General features: G+C 38.6%; 1 protein-coding gene across 1 annotated transcript in view; it reads left to right on the top strand.

Annotated features, from left to right (window-relative positions):
- b4galnt4a (beta-1,4-N-acetyl-galactosaminyl transferase 4a) overlaps positions 1 to 15,544 on the top strand; it is a 277,540-nt gene that overhangs the window by 172,962 nt on the left and 89,034 nt on the right. Inside the window, exons 4-6 of the mRNA XM_062997332.1 lie at positions 1,703 to 1,798; positions 3,533 to 3,623; positions 4,911 to 5,011. Coding sequence (XP_062853402.1) covers positions 1,703 to 1,798; positions 3,533 to 3,623; positions 4,911 to 5,011 — 288 coding nt within the window. The remainder of the gene's footprint in view (positions 1 to 1,702; positions 1,799 to 3,532; positions 3,624 to 4,910; positions 5,012 to 15,544) is intronic.

Raw genomic sequence — 15,544 nt, 5'->3', positions numbered from 1 at the left:
TCATTTTATGTACTTTTAAACTAAGTGAACCTAGCAAAACTAAGCTTTTTCAAAACAGTATACAATTTTTTTTTTTTTTTCAAAATGTAAAGACAGTTGTGTTTTATGTTTTATGTAGTTTTGGATGTGTGCATGCAGGTGTGTGTGTGTGAGTGCAATTTTTAATGCTAAGTTAAATCTTTACTATACAAACTTTTGCAGAGCACTGGCAGTCTTAACTGAAAAAAAATGATAACCTAGCTAGATCAATAATTTAAAACAAATGATGAGCAAAATTATAAATTAGGGCTGGGCGGTATATTGCAAATATTGATATATTCGATATTACTTTTTACACAATATTGAAAATGACCATATTTGTTATATTGAGTATGCATAGGATACACAGGTTACCATTTGAAAACGTTTGTAACAAAGCACTGTGCAGCATGCTCTCTTTCGCGCATGAGCAGGTGGGTGCGTGCACGCACACACGAGCACAAACACAAACCATATTGGCCCACCATCATCACTGTGTGCCGCTATACAAATTTTCTAACTAATGTTCATTAAGCTCATTCAGGTCCACCTCATTAATAACTAATAAGTCAGGCAACTACAGAGAACATGAAGTAAGTGGCGAAGATTTAATACCAAAAAAAGACGGCGCATGGTTCAGTTGTCTGGAAATGGTTCGGCTTCTGTAGCGATGATGTGCAACAGAGTAGAGTTTTTGTGCAAAATATGCAGTAAATATTCTGGAAATATTCTGGAAACATGAAGGAACACATTTACAAAAAAGTGGATTATATCCCTAATGGAACAACACACGAATATAGATAGGTCTCAATTTAAAGAAGAGAAGCTCAGGTAAGCAGTGGTGGTTGATCTGGGTTGCGGTGCTGCTGTTTACCATGCGCTTTCATTTTGCAAAGATAGCAAAGCATGATCAAATATTGAACTTTTTCGGGATTTTATTGATACTCATATATGTGAAGTAAAACAGACAGCATTCATGTGATTGTGAGATTCTGCTGGTTTGTTTGTTATAAATATTGTCAATGTAAGATTTTAATATATGAATACAAATACAGCCTTAGTAGTACAAAATATAAACACTTCGAATACGGGCAGTGGCCTGCTAGTGTACTTTGTTAACTTTACATTATATCGCATCGTATATCGCTACTTCTCAAAAGCAAATCGAGATATGAGTTTTTAAGTCATATCACCCAGCCCAATGATAAATGTTTTATCACTATCAACTAGTCGGGCACTTAAATACAGACATGATTGAATATGTGGGAGGTTGGGGATGGTCGTGGCAATAGATTGAAGTCCTGTGATTCTAGGGAAACCAGTCCCACCACGACCCTGACCAGGAAATAATTTTTTTAATTATTCTATTTGGTCTTACTACCTAGGCAGTTTGTTGAACTCCAAGTTGAACAGTTTAACTTCAGCAAAGCAAGAATAAACCTTTTAGAAATCACAACCTGCATATCTAGCAGTAAGGCAAGCCAGCAGGAAACCAGTCCAACTAAGCAAAGAAATGTTCAGAATGTTCTGATCCTGTGCATAATAATACTTCCGTCTAGTAAACTTCATTTTCTGTCTTCAGGTGCCTTTTTTAATGATTATACCTTTTTAATTAACTTTAACAGAAACATTTTTTAAGTCGACGTTCCTTGCATTTTTAAATCCAGTTATCTCTGTCTTTCAGTTTAAGGGACAGGCAAACCTCCATGTGTTTGAAGACTGGTGTGGCTCCTCTATTGTTCAGCTCAGAAAAAACCTTCATTTTCCTCTCTTCCCTCATGTGAGTATGAGTTGTGGATTTGTGTTTTGAGACTAGTTCACATTTAGAAACATTTAGAAACGCATTTAGTACAGTGCCCCACTACATCACTGCTGATTACATTGCATCAAATGTATTGCTACACTATATCAACATTTAGCAAGAAATGTTGCACAAGTGAATTAACAATTTGTGCCATGTACTTTTTTCAGCTATATTTAATCCTATTTTACAAGGGTGGAAAGGATCATATAAGAAGAATGCTTTGGGGGTGTTCAAATATCTTTGGTTTAAAGGGAATATTGGTGCACAACTCCAAAGACCCAGATTTGCTTCAAACCTGTGTTCTGTGTTCATGCTGGTTCCTCACGCACCCGTGATTTTGGGTGTGTACGAACTCAATCATTTGAATTGGAAACTCTAAATTACCACTGGGTATGAGTAAATATAAATAATTAAATGAGAGTGGGATAGATTGTTATATTTATTTATTTATTAGGATTTAAACATCATGTTCTACACACTTTGGTTGCATTAATGACAGAAATTATAGTTACTGGTTACACAAGATTAATCAATTCACGTTTAAAGTCATGGACAATTTTGTATCTCTAGTTCACCTCACTTGCATGTCTGTGGGAGGAAACTGGAGCTCCAGGAGGAAACCCACTCAGACACAGGGAGAACATGCAAACTCCTCACAGAAAGGACCCAGACCGCCCCACCTGGGGACTGAACCCAGGACCTTCTTGCTGTGAGGCGACAGTGCTACCCACTGAGCCACCGTGCTGCCCGATTGGGATAATGTCTGCCTGGTGCAGTGTTCCTGGGACAATCTGAGCAGATGAAGATGTTAAAGTAGTGGACTGCTGTTTCCTACTTGGATCAATTCCTCACAGCAAAGGATCCAGCAGTCAGGAAATATGACACAGACTGACACTTGGCAGAACAAAAGTAAAAGAACTGGTATTATTTTCAGATGTAAAGATTCATTTCTCCAAACAAAGTTTGGAACTGTCCAGACTGTGGTCTTCTATATGGTCGTCAAAGCTAGACAGTAAAAAGTGGGACAGAAAGCATATCAGTGCATTTGAACTTTGCAGCTGGAGAAGATGTTTGAGAGTACCTTGGATGACAAATAAGACAACAAGACAAACAAATAGTTCTTTAACCAAATAGAATTTAACCTCTCACTTCAAGTCCAGAAAATCAAAAAAAATGATAAAGCTCTCTTATTATAGATATATGAGAAGAACCAATAATTAAAAAGACCAGTTATGCTTGGAAGAGCTGAAGGTAAAAGAGGACCAGGACAGCCAGCAGTTGATAAATTGATTGGCATTTTCATTTGCCTAAGTAACAAAAGAATTGCACTTTTTACAATAATTAGGTTTTACCATAATTGAAATTTACAAGATATTACAGATTATTCCTTTTATTTCACATAGATCTACATTCAGATAGATACTGTCGCTATTTGAGCAGTTTTTGTGAATGAACTAATAATTTTGCCTAATAAATCTTCCTCCAAAGTCACTTCATCATTTTCTTTTTCCAGCTTGATCCAATAGATAGATTGATAGATTAATTTTATCATGTAGCACACATCTCTGGAAGTGTATGCATTCTTTATTACGTTTTCCTTGTAATATGTACATGAATATCATGATTGTGTACAGACGTATAGATTTTAAGTTCAAACAGTACCAGTAAAAGTAAAAACTAATTGTTATTTTTTTATGCTTGCCTTCCCAGAAGAGAACCATAGTGAAGAAACTGGCTGTTGCCCCAAAATGGAAAAACTATGGTTTAAGATTATTTGGCTACATTCATCCATATAAAGATGGTAATTACTTTACTAAACCACACTCTTATATTCCATTTACATATTCAGTCACAGAGATACACCGATCAGGCATAACATTCCTAATATTATGTTGGTCCTCCTTTTGCTGCCCCATACACAACAAACTGTGATGCACTGATGCACTATTCTGACACATTTGTATCAGAACCAGCATTAACTTCTTCAGCAGTTTGATCTACAGTAGCTCGTCTATTGGATCGGACCACACGGATCAGCCTTCGCTCCCCATGTGCATCAATGAGCCTTGTCCACCCATAACCCTGTCGCCGGTTTACCATTGTTCCTTCCTTGGACCACTTTTGATAGATACTGGCCACTGCAGACCGGAAACACCCCACAAGAGCTGCAGTTTTGGAGATGCTCTGACCCAGTTGTCTAGCCATCACAATTTGGCCCTTGTCAAAACTCAGATCCTTACGTTTACCTATTTTTCCTGCTTCTAACACATCAACTTTGAGGATAACAAAGTGGATAACAGGTGCCGTGATGAAGAGATAATCAGTATCATTCACTTCACCTGGTCATAATGTTATGCTTGGTTGGTGTATATTACTGTTCACACCTATGGGCATGGGCATTTATAGATTTAAAATGTTTTAAAATATACCACATAATGACCAATAATTTCTAAAAGGCTCTTGAGGCACTGATTCTTAGGGTCTGTTCAAAAACCTAGTGAGCTGCCTTGCTATCTACTGCCTACATAGGCAGCTGCCTAAGTAGAGAGGATTAGAGGATTTTAATAAGTTTACTAAGTCACTAAGCTAACACAGTTAGCCTCATGCCATTCAATTGAATGGGATGAAGTGGCAAAACACGTCTCTCTCTGTGTACTGAGTATTGTCACTGACAAGACCGAATTTGCAAATAAATGACACTTGTACACATTTATACAAATTAAAAATCAGTGAGAATTTATTTACATTTGAAAAGTTGTGCCGCACTGAATGCTGGGATTGACTTCACCGCTAAGGCAGCACCGGACGCTCCCTTGTTATTCTGTCAAAATACCATTCAGATTTAAGGTGCCTTACTAGACAGCATTTTAAGGCATGTAAGAATTGAAACAGGCTTTTTCTTGGGACCGCACTTAGGATGACGTAAATGCCGTCTATGTAGAGAGCTCACTAGGTTTTTGAACACTACACTTGTCTCACTCTCACACCTGGAAACACAAACATAGAGCAACTAAAGCATATTTACTACATTTTACATAAATTCCACACTTGATTTGTATTATTTTATTCCCATGTCTTAATTTACTAGGTGACTTTCAGTTTGCTGTGGCTTCTGATGATAACTCTGAGTTCTGGCTGAGTACAGATGAGAGCCCACTCAACGCCCGGCAATTGGTCTATGTGGGCCAGGTTAGTCTTCCAGCTCTACAAACTCGTGGTTGTCCCTGCATGTCCTCTGTCTTGTGTTATATAAAAACAAATACACGAACATGTATTTACATTCACACTTTTCGTATAACCAACCAAGTATGTGAGGTACAGTATAATACTTGCATGGGCTTGCTGCACCTGTATGCTTTTACTTGTTTACTTTTTATTTTTTGCCAAGTACAGCATAAACTCCATATGGCACTTATTAAATAACAGCCCTGCACTATATTTAACCTCAACTGTATAGAGAATAGAGCCAGAGACACATCAGCATTTTATGTGTCATTTTGCAAACAAAAATGATTTGGTGTCATAGACTTTTCCAGTGAGAATAATCTCAACAGTGTAGTGTATATTTCAAATTTGAAAACTTAGACATCCACCAACAGCTGGCCTCCTTGGCTCTGTTGACCTCACACAGTAGATCTGAAATGGCTGAAGCAGTTATTTTAATCGTGTGCATAAAATACAATATATCCCAACCTCACAAGTGGGTGGGCAGGAGGTTGCTGAGGGTGTTGCAGCAGCCTTTGATAAAACCCAATACACATAGGAATGCAATACAGTGGTACCTTGAAGCTCAGTGTCAGTTGGTTGTGGGAGTGGTGTTGAGTTTAAAAGATGTTGAGTTTCAAGGTATTTTTTCCCATAAGGATGTATGGGAAACCTGTTATATTTTAGGCTAATGTGAAATATTGTGGTTGTTTTTGACACTTATACACTGAAAATAACACACATATAATATAAAACACTGAAATACAACTGAAAAGCAGGTAAATACAATAAAACCTGCTATTTACCTTTACTTCTTTATTGCTTCCTTATGCTTCTTAATCGTGGAGATGCTTGATCTTGGAATACCATATTCCATTCAGTAAAGGTGCATTCACATGAGAAGCGGTACAATAGCTTTTGCGCTGGTTGTACTATTATTTCCTATGGAGTGTGATGATGCACAAAGCTTAACATGACTTACTGTACTAAAATAACAAGGAATTTCATTAGTGGAGAGAACTTATGAGCAGTTATAATTAAGATAGTTTTCATGTTCCTATGTCGTTCTTTTAATACATTTAATACGTTAAATTAATTATAATTACATTATTTTTTACAATAAGCATTTTAGACTCTCTCTGAAAAGCTGATTCATACCATTTCTCAGCACCTCGAGCTATAACACAAGTTTAAAAGTGAAACGGGAGAAAAATTCAGCCGAACACAGATACATGTGGATGCTTTCAGAGTGAATTAGACGGTTATTCCACACAAATGCAGACTTGTCTCATATTTGCACTTTGACGTTTTACCACACCGCTCAAGCCAAGCGCTGAACAAAACGGCAGTCACACAAATGTCGAGTTTAAGGGAAACGTCGAGTGTAATTTATCGACGAAGGGCCTTGAGTTTCAAATTCAATTTTGAGTTTAGGGGACGTCGAGTTACATAATATTATTATTATATAATATTAAAATTATGTAATATTTGTTTTTTGGTATGCCAGTCATCTTTCCTGATGACCTTCAAATTAAACCATCTAACAAGGCACAAAATCTTGGGGTTGTCCTGGATAACCAGCTGTCCTTCTATCCTCATGTAGCCAACATGACAAGATCATGCTGGTTCCTCCACTACAACATCAAGAAGATTCGTCCATTTCTCTCTATGGAAGCCACTCAGATTATTGTCCAGTCACTTGTAATCTCAAGGCTGGACTACTACAACTCCCTTCTGGCAGGTCCTCCCATGTCCACTATTAAACCCTTGCAACTCAAGTTTAGGGGCGTTGAGTTACAAGGTACCACTGTATTTAAATATAGGGAAATGGGACCTATAATGGGGGAAGAGGTGCTGAGTGCAACACATGCTCTTGTAGTACATTTAAAATAATATTTATTGTTATGCCAGAATGATGTGTGGTCAAAAGTGTAATGGAGGCCCTCAGGTGGTGCAGCAGTCTATTACGCTAGCCCAGCATTGCTATGACCAGATTTTAAGACTTATCTGTCCCACCAGCCTGGTCAGGCTCTCTACAGAGACAGCTGGCCATGTTTGAGGAGGGAAAGGTTAAATTGTATATTACACTCATCTTCTATCTATAGGGTCACTGTGTGTCAGTCACCACTTAAAAACAGTAGGTGCCAATTAACTGCAGGGCACCACAAATCCACCTATTCTCTTAATTAAATAACTTTATCTAGCTAGTTTATTACTTGCTTGTTTTTGGACGGCTGGAGGAGATTTGAGTACCCAAAATCCATACAGAAACACAAAGAATACAACACACTTATTACAGACAATGACCAGGCAAGGATTAAACAACACGGTTTGCAGTTAATTGGGGGCTATACATTGTGTAACTGTCATTTACTTCTGTGCTTTTTAATGTTTATAGTTTTTTTTTTTTTTTTTAGATAGATTGCTAGCAATAGACTTGGAAAGGTCAGCCAGCAAATTAAATTGCCATTCAAATGTTATTGCACAAACATTTACATAAATGTAGAAGTTGAATCAATACTTTTACATCAATGTCAAACATTTAAATTGCTTTTACAGAACAAAATGAAATAACTTGAAGATAGTGTCAGCTGAAAGCCAAATATCTGCTATATTGCTATCTGCACTACAAGGAAAGGTCTTTGTTATTAATCTCCCATTTACTACTAAGTCACAGCTATTTCACAAAAGATGCAAAAGATTAAAGGTACTCTGTGTTCTCATTGCTGTTGTATATATCTGTGTGGGTTGGCTAGAAGATTGATTCCGCTGTGTTTGTAACCAGTGTAATGTCATACATTTACATTTAGAAATGCACAAACTGAGAAAAATACTTGAATAATAGGCTTAACTGTATGATGTGTTCTTTATTTGATTCAGTTATGTTTTTGAACAGTTCAAACAGTTCAGGCTTATGAATAAGCTGGAGCTGGAGATAATCTTAAGCACAACACACACATCTGATCGGTAATCCATCTCCTCATTTACATGTACAGGCAGTGCAGAGAACATGACCTTTAGCTTATCCTAGAGGGAAATATTTAATATCAGATCAGTGCAATTCAATCTGAAATGGCTGCACTAAAACAAATTAGTGTTATGCTAAATTAGGCCAATGGCATAATTAAATCTGAGTTGATTTAATTAAAAGGAGCCTGATTATTTAAATTTTTGATAGCTTCACTACTAAAATATCCTCATGGTGTTGAGAGTGATTATTTCTAAAGGATTTTGGAAGCTAGCTTGTCTAATAATGTTGAGTCTGAGTACACCCTTGCTAAAGTCTTTTCAGAGATTTTAGGCTCTGAAAGTATGGAAAAGTAAACATCACTTCATATCCACTGCTTTTCTACAAAAGCTAGTGTTAGTTTAACCCTTGTGTGGTGTTTGGGTCTGTGGGACCCGTTTTCAATGTTTACCAAAAGAGAAATGATGCTATTTATTATTATTGTAACCTCAGACTCCTTGTCTTTGGCTCTTTTTGTGTAAAGAACATATAAAATCAGTTCACACTGTACACGCCCCCTACACATTTATATTACACATGTGGTGTTGGGGTCCACTGGACCCACAGGTATAAAAGTGTGTCCCTTTACTCCATCCTACTACAACATGTCCTGCTGTGAGTGTGTGTGTGTGTGTGTGTGTGAGAGAGAGAGACAGACAGAGTGCCAGACAGAGAGAGAGGCAGACAGACAGAAAAACAGAGACACAGAGAAAGACAGACAGACAGAAAGAAACAGACAGACGGACAGACAGAGAGAGAAACAGACAAACAGAAAGACAGACAGTTAGATAGATAAAAACAGACAGGCAAAGACAGACAGGAAGGCAGGCAGTCAGAGAGAGACAGACATACAGGGAGACATACTGGTACAGACAGAGAGACAGACAGAGAAAGAAACACAGACAGACAGAGACACAGACAGAGAAAGAAACAGACAGACAGAGACACGGACAGAGAAAGAATCAGACACAGCATACATACATCAAATGAATGTATGCAACACACACAGTAAAGCTGAGCCTCATGTGTTGTATAGGCTAGCATGAATAGACTGTGTTCAAGGCGACTGATGTGTAGACTGATACAGATACTGTATCTGTTCATGCTGGTGTTTCTTACACTGACACATGTTTAAATTTCTTAAGGTTGTTTCATTTCAGTTTGTTTAAAGTAAACTTGTTTTTCCAGCCATATTTTGATGTTGATTTTTCCTTTTTTATATTTTATCACAGCAAACGGATGGCACTGTTATTTATAAATATGATCCAACATAGGTAAATAGTAAATGTTAACCAAATATGCTGTATTTATTGCTTGTAAATATCTTAAAGTAAACATTTGATATTTTGTATGTTAAATAAGTTATGGCTGTATTGATTTAAAAACACAATAATGCGGTGGGTCCACCAGACCCACAAACATTGGCTGAGTAACAAAACTATGAAAACCACACAAGGGTTAAACAAAGTTAGACCAATATGCTTATATGTGTAAATGTAAGGTGAAGATGTCAAAATGCATACCATAACCTCCAGATGTGAGTACTACAGTACTGTACATTACAGGTAGTGCAGCCAATAAAATAAGTCTTTTGCATACAGTGAATTCAGAAAGTATTCAGACCCTGTGACTTTATTGTGTTGGATTTGATATTAAATGGGTAATGAATTATCTATCGATTACCCTTTCAGTATATTTTTGGAAAATGTTTTGAAAATCAAAAACCTTGTATTTAGACCCTTTATTACTTTCTTGAAGCCTTTTTGGCAGCAGTTACAGCTGCCTATCTTCTTGGATACATCTTTACAAGCACCTGGATTTGTGCAGTTTATCCCATGTATCAAGACAGAGCCTCACAAACCTATCAGGTTAGATGCTTAGCACCTATGAACTGCCATATTTAAGTCTTTCCACAGGTGTTAGATGGGATTAAGGTTTGGGCTTTGGCTGCACCACTCAAATCTATTTAGAGACTTGCCCAAAGCCACTCCAGTGGGTTTTGGGTGTATGCTTTGGGTCATTGTTGTGTTGAAAGCTTAACTCTTGCACCACTTGCTTGGGATTGTGTGCTGCATTCATTTATCCCTCTATTTTTACCGTTCTCCCCTCCCTACCACTGAGATTTACCCCAAAGCATGACACTGCCACCACCTAGTTTTACCACATGTATGGTTTTATCATGTGCAGTGCCTGTTTTTCACCCAGGTGTAGTAAGGAACGCTACCGCAGGTCCTTCATTCCAGCAGCCATTAGGGCTTACAACAGTAATAATATGTAATATCCCACTCATACCTATTCTTACACGTTCATGTTCATGGCGAAATAAGAAGTGCAATATGTAATTTATTTACAATAAGTGCAATACATAATATACTTTGCATATCCGAATGCATATATTACTTTTGAGATATTTATATATATATAGTATATAATACTACTTTTATGTATATTACTTTTGTATATATTACTTTTTTGATATTTTTTAAGAGTAAATAACTACACACTATGTGTGCAATATTTTTCACTTAGTTGTATTTCTTTCTGTTTTTCCTGTCCTCATACTGCTGTAACAAGTTAATTTCCCTAAGGGGATCAATAAAGTCTTATTTTATCTTATCTCTTATAGTGTTTGCCAGGCTGCCCAAAGAGTTTATTTTCATATCATCAGACCAGAGAATCTCTTCCATCATGTTACACCCGCTCTCTTAACACATACTGTAAGTCTCAGCTTGCATCTCATCATGTCTGCGAGATATCTCACAATGGATGTCAGCTCATCTAAAACTTAATCCCAACAAGACAGAGCTGATACTTATTCCTGGAGATCAATCTCCAACCCAAGACCTAGTCTTCTTTCTTGATGATTTTCAGATCAGACCATCTGACAGGGCACGAAACCTTGGTTTTGTCCTGGATAACCAGCTGTCCTTCTCTCCTCATGTAGCCAACATGACAAGATCGGGGCGGTTCCTCCTCTACAACATCAAGAAGATTTGTCCATTTCTCTCCATGGAAGCCACTCAGATTCTCGTCCACTACTGGATTACTGCAACTCCCACCTGGCAGGTGCTCCCATGTCCAGTATTAAACCCTTGCTACTCATTCAAATTGCAGCTGCTCGCCTGGTTTTCAACCAACCTAAACACTGCAACATCACCCCACTGCCGGTTCTCTTCACTGGCTTCCTGTAGCTGCCCACATTCAGTTTCAAACAATGATGCCAATAACGGACCGGCCCCAAACTACCCTAGAGAACTCATCACACCCGCTTTGTACCAAGTCACTAGTCACTAGTCCCGTTTTAGATTGATCCTCCACCCAGAACTCGAGGAAGACAAGCAACAAGGCTCTTTTCTGTACTATCACCCAAGTGGTGGAATGAACTTCCTCTGTCTGTCTGAACATCTGAGTCTCTTACTGTCTTCAAAAGAAGGTTAAAAACCCACCTCTTTACTAAGCACTTAAGCTGAGGACTAACATGTACTTATTTCGCTCTTACATGCTCTTATTTCTATTCATTTCTTAAACCACAGGGTTTTAGCAGATTTGTGTTCTTGGACTGTTGTCTACTTAAACTATAGTAGGGAAATGTTTACTGTGGAAGCACTTCTGTAAGTCGCTCTGGATTAGAGCGTCTGCTAAACGCCGAAAATTTAACTGTTGCAGGAATCCTTTACATGATGATTACCAACTTCCAGGCAGGCTATATTTAAAGATGGCTGTCCATCCAACAAGCTCTCCCATCCCAGCAAAGTACTTTTAGAACTTTTTTAAGGGTCTCTGTTGGGTTTTTCTTACTTTTTTGCTCGTCTCCTCTTGCGAACACTCTTAGGCTTTATTATATATTGAATATAATATATTTGACACAATCAAATTATGTTGATCCACAAACAGTTCCTTGGAATTTATGGCTTAGCTTTTGTTTGTCTTCCACTGCTGGGGGATCTTTGATTTCAGTCGAGGTGGGTATATTGCTGCTCACGCCTCGTCCAACCCGCTTGCAGCCCTTACTGGAACCCCTTTTCACCCATGCATTCTGCACAAGGGCCTCTCTATCTGCTAATCAGTGTCCTTGCACAGCGTTTGAAGACCCCCACCCACATAGTCCGGTCATCCCACCCTAGCAGAACCGTGTCTGCTGCAGGCACTACCAATTGTGCCCACTAGATGGTGCCCAGCTGACCGGTGGCAAACGGCAAGTTCAGAATCTCGGCACTGGTGTGCTAGTGTAATATCCTGCTGTGCCACCTGGGCACCTTATAAAAAGCATTTCTAACCATGAACATATTTCCATTTCATTACAGGCTCTAACATTTTCCTTTTCTTACAAATGCCTGTCTAATCAGATCCACGCTGTAATTGTCATCTCCATGGACACTCTTGGCAAAATTCTAGTGACATGCTAGGTTCGCCTGACAATTAAGCCCTTTTTTTATGTGTGACTTTAATCAAACTGCATGGCCAGAAGCTAATGGCTAATTAAATTTCCCTCGGGTGATCGGCCTGATCCAAAAGAGGAATGAAAAGTGTAGATCTGTGAGTGAGACAAAACTGCACAAAACACAATTAGCTGTTGAGCCGGAGGCCTCCGTGAGTGTGTGTACAAGCTTTGATGCAAGGTCAGTGTATTGATCATTTCTGCTGGAGAGAACTTGTAGCACACACACACATACACACACACACACACACGCATCAACATTCATGCACCCGCAATTGAAGATTCGATATCCTGCCACTGAGGTGTGATCAATCGAAAAGACGAGTTGGCACGCGGCTCTTTGTCTCGCTGAATAATTGCTGCCTGTCCAGAATTCCAAGTGATTTCCTGTAGACCCAGAGGCTTCTCACAGAGAAATCCAGTCAGAGAGAAAGTGAACAGTGCCATGTGGCACCATGTCGTCGACCAGCTCTGAAATGGAGAGCTGTCTGGAGGGTGTGCGTCTCAATAGACTGGTCTCTGTTTAAAATAGCATGGCTCCTGAGGCAAACATTCTTTTCAATTCCACAAGTGCTCCTCTGTGAAAGGAAGAAAATAGAGTGGGAGCAAAGAAACACACGGGTTGCAGAAAAAGAGCGTGAGCAAAATGTACGTACATTTTATGTAATAGTTATCTGGCTTTACTACACCTGAAATGAGTTTTTTATCCTACATTTGGGGAAAGATCACATGTGTTACAAAATAAAAGGAATGGCTGAAAGGGCAGCTCTGGGTTAGTTGTATCTATCCACTGTACAGAAGTACTTTCTAATGCAAAGCAGAGCTAGGCAGAGGTTTGTTTTCACACCTACATGTATTCCTTTTGCAGATGCTGTTAACCTAAGAACGTATTTATTCATTGTCTGTTTTACCACAACTTTATCCTGGTCAGTATCATGATGGCTCTAATTCATGCAGAAAACACCCCGGATACCATTTTAAAAACAAATGCTATTGAAATAGAGTGACCTCTGTGTGATATTTTCAGCTATAACAACAGCCACGTTTCTGAGAAGGCTTCTCAATAGATGTCAGTAGAAATTTGTGCATATGCAGTCAAAAGAGTAAGTTGTTCAAGAAAGCCTCAACTAATGCTGTAGTTCATTCCAAAGGTGTTTAATGGGGCTGAGGTCAGGGCTCTGTGCAGACCACTTGAGTTTCCTTGAGCCAAGCTTTTCTTTATGGCTTTATGGATCTTGCTTTGTGCACAAGGGGACAGTCATGCCAGAACAGGAAAGGACCTTCTTTAAGCTGTTGCTGCAATGTTAGAAGCATATAATATTCTATATATACACTGATCATCTATAAAATTAAAACCACCTCCTTGTTTCTAAACTCTCTGTTTAGAAACAAGAGACATTTTTAGGCCATACTGCAGTATACAACAAAGGCAGACAGGGTTTATTAAAGTGCATTTATTAGTGTGCATCAAAATGCAGAGCTGTGTATAGAGTCTAAAAGACTGAAGCAAAAGCATGTAACATAAGGAACCATATATATATCAGCCATAACATAAAACCACCTCCTTGTTTCTACACACACCGTTCCTATTATCAGCTCCACTTACCATATAGAAGCACTTTGTAGTTTTACAATTACTGACTGTAAAATGTTAGAAGCATATAATATTCTATATATACACTGATCATCTATAAAATTAAAACCACCTCCTTGTTTCTAAACTCACTGTCCATTTTATCAGTTCAACATATAGAAGCACTTTGTAGTTCTACTGCCTGTATTATTGACTGTAGTCCAACTGTTTCTCTGCATACTTTGTTAGCCCCCTTTCATGCTGTTCTTCAATGGTCAGGACCCCCACAGGACCACCACAAAGCAGGTATTATTTGGGTGGTGGATCATTCTCAGCTCTGCAGTGACAATGACATGGTGGTGGTGTAAAGTCAGAGACGATCGCTCATCTATCGCTGCTGTTTGAGTTGGTCATCTTCTAGACCTTCATTAGTGGTCACAGGACGCTGGCCGTGGGGCGCTGTTGGCTAAATGTTTTTGGTTGGTGGACTATTCTCAGTCCAGCAGTGACAGTGAGGTGTTTAAAAGCTCCATCAGCACTGCTGTGTCTGATCCACTCATACCAGAACAACACACACTAACACACCACCACCATGTCATTGTCACTGCAGTGCTGAGAATGATCCACCACCCAAATAATACCTACTCTGTGGTGGTCCTGTGGGGGTCCTGATCATTAAGGAACACTGTACTTAGTAAAAACAAGATTTACAATTATATGAGCTTAGATGCAGCCATACATATGACATAAATTGAAAGAAGCTGTCTATTAAAATTACAAACAAATCAGGTGGTGTATTTTTAAAGAAACAAGTCAGTTTAAAAGAAGTAGTACATTATAATAGTGAGTATACGTTATTAAATTATTTTTTATTGTAAATGTACTGTAGTAGCAGGAGTAAAAGAATTTGTAATGTAAGGCAGATTAATGAGAACGCTAGACATCAATAGGTAAAGTCAACGAAGACATTTTTAGGCCATACTGCAGTATACAACAAAGGCAGACAGGGTTTATTAAAGTGCATTTATTAGTGTGCATCAAAATGCAGAGCTGTGTATAGAGTCTAAAAGACTGAAGCAAAAACATGTAACATAAGGAACCAAATATATATCAGCCATAACATAAAACCACTTCCTTGTTTCTACACACACCGTTCCTATTATCAGCTCCACTTACCATATAGAAGCACTTTGTAGTTTTACAATTACTGACTGTAGTCCATCTGTTTCTCTGCATGCTTTGTTAGCCCCCTTTCATGCTGTTCTTCAATGGTCAGAACCCCCACAGGACCACTACAGAGTAGGTAATATTTGAGTGGTGGATCATTCTCAGCACTGCAGTTGTGCTGGTATGAGTGGATAAGACACAGCTGTGCTGCTGGAGTTTTTAAACACCTCACTGTGACTGAGAATAGTCCACCAACCAAAAATTTATCCAGCCAACAGCGCCCCATGGGCAGCGTCCTGTGACCACTGATGAAGGTATAGAAAATGACCAACT

Source organism: Trichomycterus rosablanca, chromosome 1 (assembly GCF_030014385.1).
Source record: "Trichomycterus rosablanca isolate fTriRos1 chromosome 1, fTriRos1.hap1, whole genome shotgun sequence".
Lineage (NCBI taxonomy): Eukaryota > Metazoa > Chordata > Actinopteri > Siluriformes > Trichomycteridae > Trichomycterus > Trichomycterus rosablanca.
This window is presented reverse-complemented; position numbering and strand designations above follow the sequence as displayed.